General features: G+C 43.9%; 2 protein-coding genes across 3 annotated transcripts; one reads left to right on the top strand and one right to left on the bottom strand.

Annotated features, from left to right (window-relative positions):
- Positions 1 to 266: 266 nt before the first annotated feature.
- Positions 267 to 9,808, top strand: tmem110l (transmembrane protein 110, like). The gene is made up of 8 exons (XM_029495218.1): positions 267 to 723; positions 2,902 to 2,950; positions 3,440 to 3,535; positions 3,620 to 3,741; positions 4,471 to 4,583; positions 5,493 to 5,576; positions 5,696 to 5,827; positions 8,009 to 9,808. Exons 1-8 carry the CDS (start codon positions 534 to 536, stop codon positions 8,135 to 8,137), a joined length of 915 nt encoding a protein of 304 aa, XP_029351078.1. The 5' UTR covers positions 267 to 533; the 3' UTR covers positions 8,138 to 9,808.
- A 383-nt stretch (positions 9,809 to 10,191) lies between these two features.
- Positions 10,192 to 20,454, bottom strand: itih5 (inter-alpha-trypsin inhibitor heavy chain 5). 2 transcript variants are annotated; one of them, XM_029495216.1, is made up of 14 exons: positions 20,255 to 20,454; positions 20,087 to 20,131; positions 19,448 to 19,611; positions 18,822 to 18,923; positions 17,728 to 17,990; positions 17,318 to 17,487; positions 17,022 to 17,138; positions 15,137 to 15,308; positions 14,556 to 14,865; positions 12,737 to 13,428; positions 12,352 to 12,405; positions 11,556 to 11,672; positions 11,107 to 11,484; positions 10,192 to 10,678 (listed from the first exon to the last, which is right to left on the bottom strand). In XM_029495216.1, exons 1-14 carry the CDS (start codon positions 20,384 to 20,386, stop codon positions 10,431 to 10,433), a joined length of 2,964 nt encoding a protein of 987 aa, XP_029351076.1. In that variant the 5' UTR covers positions 20,387 to 20,454; the 3' UTR covers positions 10,192 to 10,430. The 2 variants fall into 2 exon arrangements, with proteins under 2 accessions (XP_029351076.1, XP_029351077.1); XM_029495217.1 differs by having other exon boundaries at positions 12,761 to 13,428.
- Positions 20,455 to 20,938: the final 484 nt, after the last annotated feature.

Raw genomic sequence — 20,938 nt, 5'->3', positions numbered from 1 at the left:
TGCAGAAACGGAAAAGTGTATTTTTGAATTTATTTTAGGCCCCAGAATCATTCAAAACTTTGCTTTGCAGGGAGTTTGAGTAGAATTAAATCCAACATAAAATACAATGTATAACTGTATAATTTAATTATAATTATATGGAAATATTTTCAGAGTGTGTTGTGAATAAATATTTCTGTTTTTTTAAGTTTCTGGCATGCCATTGAGTGCGTTTTATTTTGAAATAAAACTACCGGAAGTTATCTTAATCGTTGTGGCTAATTGATCGGACGCGTCTTTGACAGGAAAAACATGGATGTGAGTCAAACTATCGATTGTGTTGTTTGTTTTTCCGACGTGATATGAAGCAGCAGCCTCCGGACAATCAGAGGGAGAAACTTAAACCTGGACATTCTGGCGGAAAATGAAGAAATCTGCCGTGTTTATTGTTTTTTTTCCGAAGCTAAGCTAAGCCCACCGAGGAGCGGAAGAGCTTTTGTCCCTAACGGCTGGACTGTTGTTGTTGTTTGTTTGTTTCCATAAACATTGCCAACATGGACATGTACGGATACAGCGGGGTGTTTTTGGTCAAACGGTTTCTGGATAACTCTCCCGTGGAAGTGACCAACATGTCTGACATCAACAAGGCGAATCCGCACGGCTGTGATAACGGAGCTCTGACCGACCGGTTCGGCGTCCTGATCCAGGGACTGCTGGCCATCGTCGCCTTCAGCACTCTGATGTGTGAGAATGACATCCCATAATCTTTGCTATAATGTTAACTGTTCGGATAGATGATGGTGAACGTTTAAACTTTAACGTTTTTTTTGTTTTTTTTTTAACGGGGACAAATCCACGTGGCGTTTTGTTGACGTTTGTTTTCGACGCGCTTTCCGCCAGACGCCATTGAAACAAATGATAATTTAAGATTTTATCGATCTGTAGTCGGGAAATATCCCGATATACCCGCTTTTTTAAAGACATTATCAGAACAATATGGACCCGCATTACATTTCGGCGTATGTGAAAGTATGTGTATGAAACAGAATATAAACGTTTTAAGGCTTTTTTTGACTGCAGCCGCTGCAAACATCCCATAAGTCCTCAACAAAGTCATTCGCTATCCGCGTTAGAGATGTGCGTAAAACATTTATTTAAGTTTATAGTTTAAGGCAACTGTGGGACTTGTGGCATATATAAGTCAGCTGAATTTGCAATTGGTAGTGAAATTAAATATAAATTACCAATATTAACATAATACTCTGAAACTTGTGTGGATAAACAAAAGCAGAGTCCCAAATTGCCATGTTTTTAAACGAAAATTCGTCATTGTCTCACCTTATTATATGCAGAGTGGACCCAGCCCTTTGGCAAACTCACTGCATGATAATAACACACTTTAGGGATCTTATGAGTATTCAGTGACATTCAATATTCTCATGCAGTAAAGACACCATTGGCTCCAGCTTTTAATTATGTCACAGCCTTGTAATCATGGTACTTTTCGCTGAGATGTATAATTTTGGATGCTCCAGCACTTTGGAAGTGGAGTCTCTCGAACAACCAAACAAGAAGCTCCTTGGGAATCACAGTGTGTGGATTTTACTGAGTTTGAACAAAGGCTGCTATAAAACTTGTGACTAGGTGGCAGCTGAATGTTGGGGACCTCGCCAGCTTTGGCTCTGCAGATTTCATTCTCCTGCAGCAGTCGCAGCTGAAAGCTGGGATTGCTTGAGCAGAAGAACTGGATTTTATATACATGTAAATTATAGTTTAGGTTCTTCTCCAATCACTTCCCTGTGTGACAGCATTGATAGAATGCAGCTGACTAACATTTTATACCAGAGATATGCCAGAAACTCCACATTTACAAGGTAAATGGAAAGATTCGCTTCCGTCCCTGTTTGTATTGCTAATATACCTTTCGGCAGGGGAAATTGAAATTACATGGAAATGAACTTCAAATGCACAAGAACCCAGTTTAGATCTCAAGTTTGTTGATCTGATAATCAGTGCGTATTTTTAAAAGGTCAATGCAGCTACAGCTAATCAAGCATCCGAGTTCAGATAAGCTGAATCCTCGGTGCAGTGGAGTGTTGCAGAATCAGACCAGTGCTTGAGGGTGGGTGAGATCAATGAGCTGTAACCTCCATGTGGTTACTTATTAGTAGAGAAATCAATACACGCCTCAAAGTGCATGTAAGGGTCATTCTCGGTCAAAATACATGCATCTGGAAATACAACGCATTATTTATGTGCAGCAGAGCATTAAGAACCTTTCAGCTGTAATCGCTGTGGTGGTATGCCAAGTCACATAGGACGCCTGCACATCCTTCTGCTGATCTGCGTTAAGAGTGCTCTTCCCAAAAGCTATTTTAAGGAGTTTCCTGCTGTTGGTTCAACATTTATTCCTGCACTTTCATAATCCTGATAATGCCTGAATATCCACTATAGTCCCCACTGCAACATTTTGTTCTTTAAATCTGTCAATTTTGAGTATGTTTGAGGATAGTTTATGATGAGTTTTAAACCCAAATATATGTGAATATTAGTTATAAAAAGCTGGCAGGATTTGGCTACTATTTAATGTTTTGTTGATGAATAACTTCAGTTACAAAAACAATTCAACTTAATTTAAGTTTGAAAAGTGAAAACTTTAGTCATTCAGTGAAAATCCTGTAAGGGGTGTACAGATGTAGAACATGTCTGCAGGAAATCTCAGTTCTGTCCTCACATGCCAAGTCACATTCCCTGACCTTGTGAAATTGCGAGATAAGAGGAACAGTGGGAATCTGTTCACCCTGAGTCTGATGGGGAGGAGTGTTTTGGTAGGGCAGAGTCAAAGGTTTGTGTTTACTAGATGTAAAATGGCGACTGCATTGATAAAGCAACCTCTTTTTGTGTGTGTGTGTGTGCGCGCAGTGAAGCGGTTCCGTGAACCCGCTGGGATCAGACGACCATGGAGGATCTGGTTAGATATTTCTCTTTTTCCTTTCTCTCTCTCTTTTTTTTCTTTCATTTTTAACTTGACCTGTCATACGCCCATGGGAGGGTTAGTGACTGACCTGCGACTGACCCAGGGGCCCAGGGACAAAATCAATCGAACAACTGCATAAAACACAAACAGATGTTAAGCCACCAAAAAGAGATGCAGAAGTGATAAAAAGACAACAAAGAGACACAAAACACCCACAGAGATGGCTAGAAAGTGACTCAAAACGATTACACAACAGCGTAATTTCTCTTTCTTTTGTGTGCCCTTCAGTTTGTGCGTCTCTCCTCTTGTAGAGATGTGTGGGTTAGAGTTAATCTGTCCAATCCCACATCATACACATTTTAATGTTATTTAAAACAACTAACAAATGATTGAAAATTAACAATCAACATTCACTTGCTAGTCGTTGTATTCCCAGCTATGCAGATTAAAAAAAACAAAGCTTTAACTTCCCGTCTTTTCCAGGTTTTTCGACACATCCAAACAGGCCATTGGTGCCTTGTTCATCCACTTTGCCAACGTCTTCCTGTCCACGCTCACCGAAGAAGACCCGTGTTCCCTGTGAGTCATTTATTACCTCAAACACGGCATGACGAGACGAGACCCGATCATCACCAATCATATGACGTGTCCGTTTCACCGCAGGTATCTGATGAACTTCCTGCTCGATGCCACGCTGGGGATGCTGGTCATCTGGCTGGCCGTCAAGTTGGTGTCCAAGCTGGTGGAGTACAAGCAGTGGACATTGCTCACATTTGGGGAATATGGTGAGGGGACAGTTTGTTTTTTGTTATTTGTATTAACTTTTTTTTTTACACCAAACTGCAGCTTTGGCCTCTGCCACCAGAGGGGGCTATAGGCCAGCAGGGAGGAGAGCCAGGGTCTCCAGCTCCAGCTGCAACTGAACGTGGAAAACATTCCCAGCAGCCTTGGAGAGGGATCAGCTCCAGAGCAACTATTAGAATCATTCGTCAGTAACAGAAATTTACAGCTCTGCGGTCCCTCTCCTCTCAGGCTCACAGTCAAGTTTATATCTGACTTTCCCAGCTCAGTTTGAAGGCAGTGCTGTAACTTCATGATAGATTTGTTAAAGCAATGCCAAATATTAAATATTCATTTACATTTCTGACGATCTCTAGCCATCAAATGATGATCACTAGTTTGTGTCTGTGGTTCACTCTCTCTGTGGCTTTGCTTCCTCCTCTTCCTGTCCTAATGACAGACTTGTCCTCCTTTGTGTCTGCAGTGGTGAGACACCTGCGTAGCAGATAGAAGTAGTCTGCGGCAGGAAATGCTATTAATGCGGCCTGCAATTTTCCAAAATAGCTGTGAAATGTTGCTCTTTTAAAATGATACATAAAAACAAAATTAACCTTAATTTATAGTGACATTAATAGAAATATTTATATACGTAAAAAAAATATATCCTGCTTTGTGATGCAGAAATAAGAATCTTAATTGAATCATGTTTTTTTTTCTGTTGCTCTGTCTTTCAGGTGACCCTCCTCAGGCAGCAGCCTGGTTGGGCCAGTGTGGCATCTACCTGCTCATCATGGTGTTGGAGAAAGGCGTGATCAGCCTGGTGCTGCTCATCCCCGGGTGGTCCAAGGTAAACTCCCGCTCCCTCTCTGTGCTGCTTTCAGGTCCTGTGGAAAAGATGACTCTGGGTTACCACAGTGTTCAACGTGGGAAAAAATAACTGCTAATTGTAAACATTCCTTCTTCCTCCATTTTGTTTGTTTTAAGTGTTTTATTTTAAAGTCATCAAGCATAAACAAACAGGAGAGAAAAAATGACTTGACTCTAATAGAAACACTGATGAGCTGCTGATGTATTTAAAGGACAGCTTGTCGACGTGATGTTTGGGATTATATTTCTTTATTTGGATTAACTCTGGTCAGAGCAACAGATCTCTGGCTGTTTTATTATCTCAGTTTTGTTTAGTGGAGCTCTGTTATTTGGAGACTGTCTCTTCAGTCTTTCACAAAAATAAACACGTTCAGTAAACTTTGGATATAAATATTAATGTGACCAATTGTGTTGAAAAGTTGTTTTTCTTTCTTCCTGAAATGAAAATCTGTTTTCATATTAATGCTTATTTTCAGTCATAATTCTGACAAATAAAGTATAGATATAGATATTGTTTAAAATGTAAAATAATATTAATTGTATAAATAAAACTCTTAAGATTTATTTATTGTTCTGAAGAATATTGTTCATCTAATATAAGTTGCAATGAAATAATTATTATATAATTGTCCAAGTAAATTTTGAGAATAAATGGAAAGAAATAAAAGTTAGAAAAAAGTGCCGTTTTCTTGCAGAAATAACTGACTTTCTAAAGCTATTAACAGGTATTTTCTATACCTGTTTTTTTTTTTTTTTTCATATTATACATTTTCCATGAAAAGAATCTCTGTATTTACCCAGATATCATGTCACTTATAGCCAAGAGAGATAATTATCTATCAAAATACCAAATATTAGTGTATTAACCTTTTTTCTTTCGGTCTTCCAGTTGCAGGAGGTGTTGCTGAGCTACATTGCTAACCCTCAGCTGGAGCTGGTGCTGGTCATGCTCATCGTGCCCTTTATAGTCAACGTGGGTCTCGCTCTTATTACCCTCACGCTGTGTTTTGTTTCAAATAATGCATAAAGACTCAAGTGTTAATTCTGCAGCATTACTGACTCATCACCTCGTCTCTCTGGCTCCCCCTGCAGTCCATCATGTTCTGGGTGGTGGACAGCCTGATGATGAGAAAGTACAAGACCATGGCGAGCCTGGACGACTCCTGCAGCAGCACAGTGAAGACAGCGGACTCTCTGCCCAGGGTGAACAGTGAGGAGTCACGGGTGAGAGCCAGAAAGGGAGCGAATAAATAACAGCTGGATATCGTTTTCAGTCGCTCGTGGGATTAAACCAGCTGCTTTGTTCCTCGAACTTCATTCGAGCAGCAACTGTGAATTAAAGCAAAGACACAAACAGTGAAAGTCTTTAATCCTATGAAAGGAAATTCTACTTTTCTTAAAAAATGACAAACATTTAATTCACTCACATCTAAAATAAAATAACAAGCAGTTTTTCTTCTCTTTAATTTGAACACGCATTAACATTAGTGAAAGTGATTACAAGCTTTAAAGGGGAGGGATCAAATGGAAAATAAAATATATGAAAGTTTTCAGTTATTTTGTTAAAACTAAGTGTCAACCCTCTGTGGCGCCCCCTGTTGGTTTGTGAACTGCCATTTTGAAGCCAGCGGTTAGTAATTTGGCTGTTGGCCATCTTTTTATGAACTTAGAAACAGGAAGAGACACATTTGGAGAAGGTGTAGCTGAGGAAGAGTGATTGATGTGCTTTATTGTCACACCCCCGGCTTTCTGATCGATTTTCCTCTAAATGGGACCATCTTATTATAAAAAAACAAAAAAAGTCTCAGTGGCTTTCATAAACAGTCTGTGGTTAAAACCTCAAAATCAGACTGACCCGTCTGCCCTTCAAGTGACTCGTTGGTCTGTTAGAAAAAGTTGACCGTTCCCACCAAATGTCCACAATGTTTCACCTGAAATGGGTCCAAACCAGAACGTGACAGTTTAATGCCTTTGCTTTTGCACAAAAGGGAAACTTGAATGTGTGTGAAAATGCTTGTTGACGGTTGATGTGCCCTCACAGTCGCGCTGGGTGTCGACCGCACCTGTTGTTTTGAGGGATGAACACAGTGTGTGTCTTGGTGTGTGCACGCACGCACGCGCACACACTCACAGCTTCTTTTTCTCTCTCTGTACTTGTTTTAATAAGGAACAAACCCAGATGAGTTCAGTCCAAGAAACAGTGAGTCAGACTGAGGAGCCGGGGGATTCTGATTTTCCTCAGGGGACTCACTTTCTTTTTAATGTGAAATTCAGTCATTTTAAAAATACATTTGTTTTACTTGTCGCTATCTGAGCTCCGTTTCTTCTTAAAAGAGAAATGTCTGCAATTTTACACATTTACTGTGTATTTTCTTATCAAAATAACAAAAATAAGATTTTTGTAAAAATATGCTTTTATAGGAAGCTGCAAGTGAAGATCACAAAGGCTAATGGAGGAAAGTATTTTTGTTAAAATAAATTCATCATCATATATCCACAAGATTTAAATGGTGTTTTTTTGCTGTTCTTCAATCTAAAGGGCCAGTTCACCCAAATGACAAAATCCAGATTTTAAACAACAATAATAATAAAAAAATGGATAACTTCAAATTCCTACAGGACAAAAAATACTGGAATACTTCATCAGTCAATTCAAATTCGTCTCCAGCAAACTGAGCTTGCAGCAGAAACTGGATTGCCAAAAGTTGGGCACAGAAACTCTAAACTATCTGCATGTGTAATGTGGGTTTGTGACCCTCGTGTCCAGAGGGACGGAGTGTTTATCCCTCCATCCCTCTGTTTTCCTCCTCTTGGTCGTTTGCCAGGCCGCCATAAATCAAGCCTTCATCCTGGGAATAAAAGTGACATTTAGGATTGGTTTCCACGCAGTGATGTTATGGAAAGTGGAGTGAAGTGGAGGAGGCAGACAGACAGAGGAGGGCATTGACATGGATGAGATCTTTAGAGGGGGCAGCCACAACAACAGCATTGTCACTGACAGGCCAACATGAAGATTATGGATGGGATGATTTGGAAATTCCTCCGGTCCCAGTTAATGTGGGCCCTCTTTAATGTGATGCTGTTTGGTTTATGGAAATACACATTTAGAAAATCGCTTTAGCAGAAGCTAATTGTCAGATTTACGGCACGGCTGGTTCCTGGCTGTGTTTTCATCCCATATCTGACTCTGGATGGCTCTATCAGATTTTCCACTTCATATGTTAACATAAAGTTGTAAATTTCTCATAGCTGTGGACATTTGTTCCGGTATGTGAATCTCTGCTGCTGCGAACAAAGAGATATTTTCCACTTTAGGCTGAGAAAGCTGTAAATCCAAACATAAAACAGCTGAGAAGTACCTGTTGGTTGTTTAAAGCTTATGGCTTTGTCGTCTTCGTCTCTCAGGGCCTGCTCACAGTCGAGACGGACACAGATGAGGCTTCGGAGGGCGAGGAAGACCCCGGCGATGTGCAGCCGGTCCCCAACGTGCATTACTCAGGAGGACCGCTGAGGCCCAGCTGGGTGGTGGTGTAAAGCCAGGTGACATGACCTCCTACTCCATCCACTGTCCACACACACATCCACAAAACTTAACAAGAGCCTAAAACGGACAGATGTGAAGGTCTAAATATCAGCTGCAGTACAGGCACAGTTAAAGGTCATGTAACCTCTCAATGTGAACACTACAACCTAAGCTGCCTTCTTCTGCACTCAACTCTGAATATGCATGTAAATCAAATAGCTTTCTTTTTTGAGGAGAATTAAGCAGCTCTCTATCTTCTCACCGTGCTGCCTCCAACATCAGAGTAACCACAACTGAGTGTCTATGATGAGAGATTAAAGGTGAGCGCAGCACCCGCCAGGTACGGGTGGTGGTAGAAATAAATCTGTCTCTTTTCAAACGGGGACTTTTGGGACTGATGTTGCTCTAAAGAGTCATTTATCATGTATCGTATTCCAAAGAGCAGCAAACCAGTGCTGTGCTGTGAAACTTTACTCAAGTCCACCTTTTTAATTAAGGTGTAATTATAGTCGTGTTTTTCTTCTGGCTGCTTTCTCTCAGTTAGATGGATGATCAGTGTTGTCTATTTTTTTTTTACTTCACACATGCTGATTCTTTGGACAGACCAAGCAAGCCGATAATGTCGATGAATGGAAACGTTTTAGCAACATGCTGCTTTTAAAGCGGCTGTATTTGGTTGTTTCTCACCACGTCATACTCAATTTTATATTTAAACCAAATAGATAATACCCATTTTTATCGGAGTAAAGTCATTGATCTAAATTTCTTTGAAGGGATTGTTTGATAATTCTTCTTTTTGGTGAAGAATTAGCTGAGAAGATCATTTGAGCTCTCCGTAGCTGGAGCCAGGAGATGGTTAGCTCAGCATATAGTTTGTGAATGGGGGGAAAAAGGCACAAATACACGTTACATCTTATTTCTTCAATGTGTGTGACGTTTCAAAGCGGTTGTGATTTCACAGTGGTGATATTTTATGGCTACATCTGGATCAAACCAGGCTACATGCTAAGCTAAATTAGACGTCTCCTGGTTGTAGCTTCACATTTAGAGGAATTAAAAAATAATAGGGTTAGGGTTAGTACAAAATAATAACCCTAACCCTAACCCAAAATAATACACCTGAGCACCGTTAAGATGTCAATGTTGAGACACTATTTACTTTACTATTCCACGTTCAGTTCTCTGAAAATGAAATATTCCTAATCCTGCTTTATATTTGTTTTCTCTGGGATGATGCAGCAGCTGTTTGTAATTCATGGAACGTTTTACTTTATTTATTCTCTGCATATTTTAAATGTATCTGACTTTATATATTGTGGTCTGATCTGTGGTAACAAGAGTGGGAAATTAGGTTCTTAGTGTAGATTTTCAGAGCTGTCGTCCAACTGCAGATTTTGAGAGTGAATTGAATTCAGTGATTGATGTTTTTTGTCTTTTATATATCCAGCAATTTATCGACAAAGTGTTTCCAATTTCTTGTTTACATGAACAATTTAAAAGCTGGAAAGTTCAACTATTTCCGTCTGTAATGTTTTTTGGATTTTTTTTTTGTATCTCAATTTAGCTTGTGTATTATTTTATTTTTTTATAAATGAAATTTCAAACGTGGATTAAGCAGCACAGCACGTCCATCATCAGTGTCACAAACGTACCTCTATAATCTGTGCTATGAATAAAGATGATTGACACATGAACTTTGTGGTTGGTGTTGAATTCCTGTGGCGGCGGGGGCGAGCCAGAGCGATGACAGACAGCCAAAGCAGGACCTGGCCAGAGCACACCTGTGTGGGCGTGGCCAGCCGCCCTGTGACCTCCAGCTGATGACTGGGGGGGGGGGGGGGGGACTCCTGTGGAGGTGCATGTGTGTGTATATAGGTGTATGTCATGTATGCTGGATGTACCTGTAGTCAGTCATTGTGGGGGGGGGCCTGTCCTTACCAGGTGTGATTTCAGCTCGGGGTGGACGTGTTGACACACACATTCGGTGTGTGTAGAAATACATGTGCGCTTGAATGCAAAATACAACAATTATGTGTTTTTGTAGGTATGTGACAACGTCAAAATGTGGGTTTAAAGGCTTTATTTACAATTACCAAAATTATTTTAAAAACAATACATATATATAACAAAAAAAACCCATTTCTATTAGAAATCGTAAAAAAATAAATTCAAGAGAGAGAAGAACTAAAACGTGATTGTGACGTTTGGAGCCGTTCGGATTTGTTGCTTTGTGATAATTATGGACGGACGATAAAAAGTTAGGTGGAATAATTAAACGCAGCGCTACAGTTCATGGCCGTCACCTCACACTCTGTTAGAGTCCGCCGTGTCGAACATGTGCGACATCACGTAGTCCTCGTACTGTCCGTCTATCAGCTTGGCTGCGTTATTCCTGGCGAACCAACAGTCCACGCTCTGCGTCCCGCCGTAGATCCGCCGGCTCTTCTGGACCACCGGCACTAAGCGGTCCTTCACCTTCAGGACCGGAGATGGTTTCGTGCCCTCCGGTGCAGGAAGCTCTGCCAGCCTCACGTCCTCATGCAGGAACTGACCTGAAAGTAGAATCAGACGTGTTAGTTTGATGGGAGACGTTTTCTTCTCACACCTTCAGCATCTCTGAAGGTTCAGAAGGTTTAACCACCTGACTGGACTGTACACAGATTTCCTTAAAATGATCCCTGACATCAAGGAAATCCACCTCGGGCAGATTTACCTGAAAATGACACGTCTTTATGTTCGAGGTGAAGTATTTTATTTCGGGCTTCAGGCTTTTTACTCGAGGATTGGAAATAAAAGCCAGCGAATCAATATTCACAACTGATCGGGCAGAAAGGACGCTTTTGTTAAACATGATGAGAGATTTCAAGAACTTTTATCGACGGTCTACAAGATAATATTTTGTTGTTCCTAATGTCTAAAAACAATCGGTGACAGAACTAATCTGCCTGAGGTCAAAGGTCAAACCTCTGCTGACACTGACCCAGCAGTCCGTGACAGCTGCTGGACAGCCCCTTGCTGTTCCCGATGTAGAACCCCAGGTGGTCTCTCTGATAGGGAGCCGGGTTCTTGTACTGATGCAGCAAGATCACGAAGCTCATGTTCCCCCCGACAGTCACCGTGACGTTAGAGTTCTCCACGATGGACACCGACAGCACGCCGCTGTCCACCGTGGCGGTGGAGTGGCACGGAAGGACCACCCGGTCTCGGCTGTCCAGGATGACTTTCTTCGGGGTCACCTCGATGTAGGCGCGTCTGGGATGATCCACCACGACGGTGATGGTGCTGAAGTAGGTGCGCTGCTGCTTGTGGCTGCCGGGGGGAGCCGGGGCGCCGATCAGCTTTCCGTTCACCGTCACACCTGGAGGACGGACACGAGCATAAGTAAACAGAGAACTCTGTCTGCTTAGATTCCTCTTTGTGATGTCCTACCTGAGTGCCTGTGGTCAGAGACCAGGCGAAGGATGTGTCCGGGTTCGCCGTTGATGTTGAAGCACACGGTCAGTTTACTGAGCGGGAACTCCACCACAAAATGAGGATCACCATCAGCTGAAGAGGTCAAAGGAGAATAAAGGGAAAGGGACGATGCTTTTAAAGAAGAGGCTGCAAAAAAACCCACTAAATTTAAACTTCTTTAATAATCAGAGTTTGGGGTTTGACAGATTTAAAGGATTTAACATAAATAAACATTTCTCCTTACGTAGCCAAACTTCTGTTGCTTTGTATTAGTAAGCAAAAGTTCTCCGTCCTGTGAGAACCGGCGATGAGATGATAGAGCCGCAGTAATGACGGGGTCATTAGGCCTCACTAACTGCCTGTGATGGGATCCTTCTCTGAGCTCTAACCCAAATGCAAACATCCACTTCCAAACTCTGTGCTCTGTCCTGTTCACCCGCGGTGTGTGTCCGTCTTTGTGCGGCCCGTGAACACGCACTTGCATGTTTAAAGTGCCACGTAGGGCCTGTGTTGGTATTTCAATTAGACCCTGTTTTGTTTTGTTTTTTGTTTTTTTCATGTCATGTTCAGAGGCATGGCAGAGTGTGTGATCGCTGCCGACTGTCTGATTACAGGCCGCCCACACTGAGGGTGTAGAGAGAGAGTCTACTGTACATCCCCCCTCATTCTCATCTCTTTCAAGCTTCACTAAAGACACGATACAAGACTCTGTGAAGCAGACGGGGAATATGTGAGCTCCTGTTTACAGGGTGGAGCGAGTGTGTGGAGCCACCTGAGGTTTTGGAGATGGTGATGGACTTCTTCACTGGTCTCCTTTCAACTTCACCTGCAGATGAGAGAATATTTAGATTTTGCAATGAGTCAAAGGTTGGCCATCCTTTAAATCTGTTGGTGGGTTTCTTTTCTAGTCCAACTAGAGTAAAGGGAGCGTTGTGTCACTTTTTGGTTGCAGTTAGTGTGTTAGTCTTTAAAATGGCTTCCACAGGTGACTCCGTGGGGTGAACAATCTTTAAAAATATCATATCTTTCCTTTCAGTTTCAAACTATTTATCAATCTTTATGTTAAGTGCTTGGAAATACTCACAAATGTGTTAGAAGGAAAGGTTTAGTGAGATTTTGATACCGAAAACTTTTTCTGGCGTTTTCTTGGTTTTTACCAAATCCAGAAGACACCACCTCACCAGTCGAGTTTTTCTGGGATGAAGTCTGGCTGCTTGGCTTCATGTTGGCTTTCTGAGGCTTTCCGTCCTCCACGTCGGCTGGCAGCTCATTCTCTCCACCTGCCGGGGTGACGGCCGGCGCCGGCACCATGGTGCCGTCGGCCAGCACCACCGGTTTCTCCACCACCAGGTTGGTGAGAGGAGTGAGGAAGTGGTAGGCGATGGAGAGGTTGGTGGCGTGCTTAGTGTGGTCCTCCCTCTCCTTCATGGTTTGGCTGCGCAGCCGTGACCGCAGCCCTTCCTTGACGCTCAGGAAACCCCACACTCGCTCCACGAAGTCTTCTGCCACCAACCCCAAAACCGTCGCTAATCCCTGCACGCCCCCCGGCCTGGGAGGCTGGGCACCTCCCATCGTCGCTGCCTTGGCTGCTTTCACGTGCTTCTTGGTCTCCATTTGGCGGCGCCGCAGCGGCACGTCCGTCTCGAGGATGATGCTCTTGTCCTTGTTGCTGGCGGTCACCTGGACGTGAAGAGATTCTGTGCTTTGGTTGGTGAGCTTTCCAGCGATCACGATCTCAGAGCCGTTGAAGTAGTTGGTGAACATGTGCTGAGTGACGTACTGGACAGAGTCCTCCGTGTAGTTGATCCGTATGTCGGACAGAAGAGGAGTTCCTATCTCGTCATAGAACCTGGAAAGAGGCGGGATAGAAAGAAATTGGGGATTACAGTGGATTGTTGCAGAGATGAGGAACAGTCAGGGTTTCTAGTTTCTAAAGGTGCGTTCAGATTAATTCCTCCATAGAGAGCTCTGGGAAGAAACGTCAAGAGTCTTCAAGCTAAAGAAAACAAGGTTTGGATAAATTAGGGCAAATAAAACTTCTCACTGAATGAACGGCTTCGGTTCAGGTTGGTGTCCAGGCTGAAAGAAACCAACGTTTTCTTTTGTAAGAGGTGAGATTTGCACAGGACATCCTGCGAGCACTTTTATCATAAGTCTTGTTTATCCAAACATGCCACCTTCCGGGCATAAACCTGCTTGTCTAACCTCTTTAAGCCGCTGCCCCCGCACTCCAGAGTCTGTACACACATTCATAAAGGAGTGTGTGTCTAAAGTTGAAACGGTGCATGTGTGTGCATGAGTCCAGCGTCCTGCGCCTGTTGTCACGCCGCAGTAAACTTCCTCACCTCTTAACCACCGTGTTTGTTCAAGCAGGACGAAGGCTATTATCTGCGGAGTCTATCTGTTAACCCCACATACATACTCAGACGCAGGTTTCACAACACACACACATTCCTGCTCAACTGAACAAACACTTCACGTGTCCGAGTGCGGAAGAGAGCGACAAAGAGAGAGGTGGAGAGAAGGGGGTAAAAGAGGGAGGCTGTTGTGGTCTGTGGTTGAGGTTGAAGTTGATTAGAGGTCTGTTGTCAGCACCGTCACATTTACAGACTTCGTTCCTTCGTAGCTTGATGAGAGACGGAGCATGTTGGAGGATGGGGGGGTTTGTTGGGGATTAAAGAGAGCTAATTGCTTAATAAGAGGTGGATTAGACCGTTATGAGGGCGAAAGAATTGGACATTAAAAGTCAAATTCAAGTACACCATGACCCAGATAAAGTGTCTCCTGTCATTTTGATGAACTAACTCAGAAACCAAACTGAAAATGGGATCTTGAATCGACTGAAACAGATGGAACATCCTCAAGTGTCAGAATAACGAACAAATCCTTAAAAGCTGAGATTTTAAACAATCCTCACATTGGAAGCCATTTTAAGAAATCCAAGAGGCCCACCACCAAAGACGAGCGTGCTCTTACCCTTTGAGCATGGCGCCGGCGTCGGCCTCCTCGTGGATGCGTCTCATCATCCCACAGTTTTCCAAGGCCATGCGTTCCAGCAGCCGGTAATCCACGTCGTTTCCGATCCCGATGGTGAAAACGCAGAACTGCTCCTCCACGGCCGAGCGTGTGTTGCCCAGGATCGCCACGGACTGGACCTCCCCGACAGTCGGCCGCCCGTCTGTCAGGAAAATAATGAGGGACACGCTGTTGGGGCTAGCGTCGGGGCCCGAGAGGTAACGCCGAAGCAGAGAGGAGCCGGTCTGGATGGCATCGTTGATGTTTGTGCCTGAAAATGTTTATGAAATGAAGACCAAAGCCCTTCAACAAGGAGAACGAGTGTCCACATTGGAACCATTTTACACCTCAAAGTCTGAATTGATCGTGTCGTGCGGTCCATTTGAAGGTGTAAAGAGTAAAATTTGGCCTGAGTTCATGTCTAAAATGTCTAATTGTCATTGGACATGAGGATGGTTGGATTTTACCGCATGTTGGAATTCCACTAAACTGCTGAAAACTGGATCAAGGCTAAGGCTGGTGTGAGAAAGAGGAAGAACTACCTCCTGTTGGCATCAGGGACAATATAAACTTCTTGGCGTCTCTGACGGTCAGAGGTGTGACCGGAACCAGGCGGTCTGGCTGCCAAACTTTGATCTTGCTGGAGAAGCTGATGAAGTTGAAGCGGTCATCGGGACGCAGATCCCTCAGGATGGTGAACAGAGCGTCTTTAGTCTGGACGGATGAATTTCAGCACGTTATGGTCAGAAAAAGAACGTTTGAGTTTGCTGCCCTCAGGCTGGAGTAAAGCAGGTGAAGGACTTTCTGATTATATTAATGGAGAAACAACAGCAGCTTTTGAGCTTTTGGCCTCCCAAACCTGATTCTAGTTATGAAACAGAACAGCTTTCTTCTAAAAACGTAAATAAATCTGAAAAACATCACTTTAAAGTCAGATGATAAAATTTCATCCACAAACCACGAGCTCGTCTCCTCCGTCTGCTCCCTCCGAGGATCCTTTGAGCCAAACTCCGACTTATACTGAGATAAATATTCAAACTCAGGATGCTGCTTCTTTCACTTACCCAAGAGTCTCTTTGCTGGATAATTTAATCTTTCCGAGCTCCGGACTGAGACACAAACTGCTGTCGGGGGTTAGAAGCATACAAGCTGTTTTGCATCACATGTTGTGTTGTATTTTGTGTACATTTAGTTGTTGTTGTCATGTATAACTCCATCCGTGGAGCTGCAGTGCTTTTAAAGTAACACAAACACCTTTTACCTGTAAAAAACATGTAAAACATATTTCTTTGGCATCCGTCAGTGTGTTTTAAATCGCCTCCATGTGTCGTTCTTTGCCACACTGAGCCTGAGTGTGACTGACACTATAATTCATCCAGACTTTTCTGGATATCTGCTGCTCGCTGCTGCTTTGGGAACAATCCAACCGCCAAGCTTGATAGCAGATGGTAAAGTTTTTTAGCTTTTAAAACGAAATGTTAACACTTCTTTCCTTCGTGAGCTTCTCAGCCTTGCTGCTCTGCAGCTCCGAGCGGGGGTGTGATATATAATTTGGTGTTTGGGCTGGAGGGGTCAGAGCGACACACTGACATAATCTGAAGTGCTCTATTGTGAAGCTGCATCGGAACACACTTGTTTCTGTTCCTGGAGTCCTCTGGGGGCAGGCGGTGGTGGTGGGGGGGGGGTCGGATGAAGGAGGTCGAGGACGCTGCTGTCTACAAAGTTCCATTACTCCATGGGCACTGACCTTCCTCCCTTGCAGCTCGGCTTTGTACTTCGAGCGTCTTTCCCTTTTCCTCTCGGATTGAAAATGTGTTTTTTCGGTTTTGCTCTCTCTCTCTCGTCTGTTCTGTGCTCTCGGCTCGCAGCAGCTGCAGGGATCAGATCTGAGGGGGTTACAGCGCGATCACAGATGGATATTGATATTCCAGAGTGGGAGTAAAGGAGGTGGGGAGTCAGGTTTTCAGATCCAGCACAGCTTGTGAAATTCTGCGCGTACGGCAAATGCATCAGATTTCCTGTGAAAATGATTTCATGTCTAGTGTTCCTGCAGCGTTACACAAAACTTATCGGCCAGAATCTCACATTGTCCTGACAGAGGAAGTGTCTAAATTACCCTGATTAGAAACGGTCTGACTCTGAAGTCAGATCAAACGTGATTATCACATTTTATGCTGATCCTCCTGAGTCTGTTCCTCACTCAATATTTTTTCAAAAACATTTGCTAAAGATGTTTAATCCGTCCAAACCAGGTGGCAGAATCCAATCTACTGACGACGACCACGACATAATAATAATGCAGCTGAATGGAGATTTCATTGGGAAGTTGGTCTCTGTTTTCTTGTTTGTCTCTGCCATAAGCAACGTTTTGTTTTGTTTCTGTTTTGTTGTGCGGCAGCGACCAATTTGCGGACACAAAGCTTTTACCTGTCGGATCTTCTTCCCCAACATGGAGGCGCTGGTGTCGATCACGAACACCACGTTCTTGGGCACAACGGGCAGATCTTTGGGGGCGAAGTAATGGACAAAATGTCCGTTTAAAACCTGAGAGAAGAGAGGGAATGATTCAGGTCTGTTTCTGGAAAGCGTAGACAGGAGAGATTGGCAGCAGAGAGAGCCCGGTGGCAGGAAGCCAGAGAAACCAACGAGCAACAGGTGCTGAGTGAGTGTGTGTGTCTGGTTTTTGTCTGTCTGAGCCTCCTGTGTTGGTTGCTGCGCCCCACCTGAATGTCTCCGATCCCCATGTCTCTCTGGACGTCGTAGCGGATCACGAAGTCTCCCAGGATGCCGTTGGTCGTGATCTTGGCCTGTTGGACGATGTTGGGGCTGAAGGTGATCTTGTAGACGTTATTCTCGTTTTTGATGGCGGTGGTGATGGGAGGCTCGGACCTCGCTGGAAGACACAGACAGGAGGTGCGTCTGTGTTTTAACTGGCTCAGATAATAAATGAAGACGATTTGAGCTGATCTGTGCTTAGCTCAAAGATAAGGCATTTATATCCTATACTTTTATTTCAAATCAATATCTATGAAGAAAGTTTATGATATTTAGAGTTATTAAAACCTTCTCTGCCCCCAACTCAACACAGAAGGAATGATTTATGAGTAAAAATATTAAGATGTGAACTGCCGACCTGGTATCTTGGGTCCACTTGCGGCTGCACTGCTCCTGCCGTCGCGGAGCGGCAGCACCTCCAGGTCGGTGATCGGGGAGTGGTCAACGACGGTGACGTCCAGGCTGAGGCGGCTGACCAGCTGCAGGGGCCTCAGGCTGGTGACGTGCTCGTAGCGTCCCAGGCGTCGCTGCAGGAGCTCCTCGTAGGTGAGCAGGAAGACCGCCCGGTTCCTGCCCGGTATCTTAGCCGCCGTCCTGAACACCTCCACCTCCGCCTCAGGGCTGGAGAGGAGAGAGGAGGAAAACGGTGGCAGGAAGTTAAAGGAGTCTTAGGAAACAGATGGAGACGTTTTTATTCTGGGCTGAACTACTGAACAAACCACACAATCGAAAAATAACGGTGTGTATTTCAGGTTTAGCTTTGACTGTGATGGTCTTTCTTCAGATTCCTTTTATTTTCACAGAAAGCTCAAATTGACTAAATAGACTCAGAAAAAGATGGAGAGCTGTAAAAGAGGCGGAGTGGTGATATCATGACTGTGACATGATTTTCCACTTCCTCCCTCCTTCCTTCCTTCCTCCTTCCTTCCTTCCTCCTTCCTTCCTTCCTCCCTCCCTCCTTCCTCCTTCCTTCCTTCCTCCTCCCTCCCTCCCTCCTTCACACAGTCCCATTTAATGAAATGTCGCTTTTCATGAGGCAGCTGGAAACCAAGTCACTTCTTCCATACATCACGTCTTAGCTCATATTTATGAGTTCCTCGTTTGGGCCCGGAGCAATGACCCACCAGCACGCACACACACACACACACACACACACACACACACACACACACACACACACACACACACACACACACACACACACACACACACACACACACACACACACACACACACACACACACTCACTCACTCACTCACTCACTCACTCACTCACTCACTCACTCTCTGGTTGTGCTAAAAGGGGCTTTAGTTGGGATATTATCAATGTGTGTTTGTAAAATGTGAACATTAGAGGGAGTGAGTGCTGCTGTGTAATTAGGAGGAGACACCAGAAGATAGGTGTGTCCACACACACAGACACACACAGACACACACTGAGGTTTGTCTTACCTTGCGTCACCCAGCTCTTTGTTTTTGGCTTTGCTGTTCCCCTGTTTGACCCTCTTCTCCTTCGGCCTGACCTCGCTCTGATAGACACGCCCTCCGATGAGCCTGGTTCACGGGGTCAAAGGTCGAGGATTAGAGCGGCACTCATATTCAGAGTGTGTAAAAGCAGAATAAAAGTCAGACCCTTGCTAACGTCGCCATAGCAACGGAAGCATCACAGATCCTCCCAGCCACCTAAATCATAGTCTCGACCAATAGGAACAGTCTCATTGTTTGGTACAACATTTTCTTATCTTTTTTTTTTTTAATTCACATTTATAAGCATCTTTAGAAAGTTCTTTATCTAATTACAGGCTTCATATTCAGATCCTGGATGTGTGTGGCAGTTTAGCTTATTTACACATGAAACTAATAACCATTCAGGATGCAGTGCTGCCCAACCTGTGGGTGGAGACCCTTCTACGGTCGGTGGGTAAATCTGACGGGTCACATAATATAATGTTCAGACTTCTTCTTCTGGAAAAACCTCAAGTTGAACCAGTGGTTTCAAAATAAAAGTCTTTCACAGCCACTGATTTGTAGGGGGGTTGTCTGTTGTGATCTCTAAGTGCTGGTCTGATGACTCTTACATGGTGAAGTTGGAGACGTAAGCGTTCGCCGGGATCTGGAACTGGAAGACGCCCTCGGTGGCAGCGGAGTGCCGGTTGAGCATGGCGCAGTACACCGCGGTGAAGGCATAGCGGGAGATGATGGTGGTCTTGATGGAGAGTTCCTGGATGTGAGGTTTGATCTCCTGCAGAGACACACAATTAATGCAACATTAATGCTACACAGATACAATAACACCTGGACCTGCGCCACTGTGGCCGCATTTGGCTTTTACGCATTGATGCTGTTATTATCTCATCCCAGGAAAACGTCCCCTTCACTGTGAGTGGAATAAAAAAATAAAATAAGAATTCAGAGGAATGATCCAGCACATTACAACCTCTCTGGCACATCTGCACGCCTGGCTGATGTCTGAGCGTCACACCCAAAGCGCATTTTGGATAAAAAAAACTCAAACTAGGTCACAGATCCTGACTAACAATGGAAATAAATATATACATAAAATAATAAATAAATATCAATCAAACTGTTTGTTAGGGAGGTCAGTTGGCTCACAATTAAAAAGAAGATCTTTATTAACTCTCTTGAGTCTCGAAGTTAAATTGTATTAATAAGAAAAGAAAACTGAGGTCACCTCCCTGCAGGCACTCGGACTTTACCTTTGTTAATATGGTTTTCACCTGCCGGGGGATCCTGCGTGGAGCCTGTGGAGACAAAAACAACAACAACAAACAACAAATACAACAAAAACAACAACAACAACAGAAAGGTCAAAGGAGGAAGTCCAAACATCAGAATGTGCCACATTCGTCTTTTAAGCATCTCACAATGTCCAAATCAAAGTCTGCCAGCTCGGAGTCGATGTCACGGTCAAACCGGGACCCCCCCAGGTCCCCCGGGTCCCCCAGAGCGCGCGGACTGGCGCAAACCAGCAAAGTCAACAACAACAACTGCAGCATCTTCACAACACAAACACAACAGTCCGGCTCAGTGGAGAGTCAGCAAGAGACCCGGGACATTTCTCCGAGTCTCCGTCAGTCCGGATCCCAGAGAGGGGATAGACCGGTGCCACGGGGGGGGGGGGGGGGGGGCAAACACGCCCCCGGATTCAGTCACATTCTCAATAAATGGCAATTTACGATGCTGCTGCCGCCTTCAGGGAGCGTCGGAATTTCGATGGTCATAAGTAAACGCCCCCAAAAAAGAAAAGGGAAGAAGTGTTTAAAAACTAAAACATGTCTACAAAGTTTACATTTTTTTTTGTGCCTGCTTCATCAGCAGAGGGCACGAATCTCCACACCGGACCTGAAACCATGAGCAGATAGTTATTACTGTCATATAAATTACATTAAAGATCGTTAATTAGATTAGATTAGATCATTAACTAGGCTGTAAAGACCACGACCATTAAAAGTGGCCTTTGTTGCACAATCAATAACACAAATTTACTTTTTTAACTCACGTTAAAAAAAAAAAAAAAAAAAAAGCTTATGTGGCCATTTTTGAGTTTA

This window comes from Echeneis naucrates, chromosome 23 (assembly GCF_900963305.1).
Source record: "Echeneis naucrates chromosome 23, fEcheNa1.1, whole genome shotgun sequence".
Taxonomy (NCBI): Eukaryota; Metazoa; Chordata; class Actinopteri; order Carangiformes; family Echeneidae; genus Echeneis; species Echeneis naucrates.
This window is presented reverse-complemented; position numbering and strand designations above follow the sequence as displayed.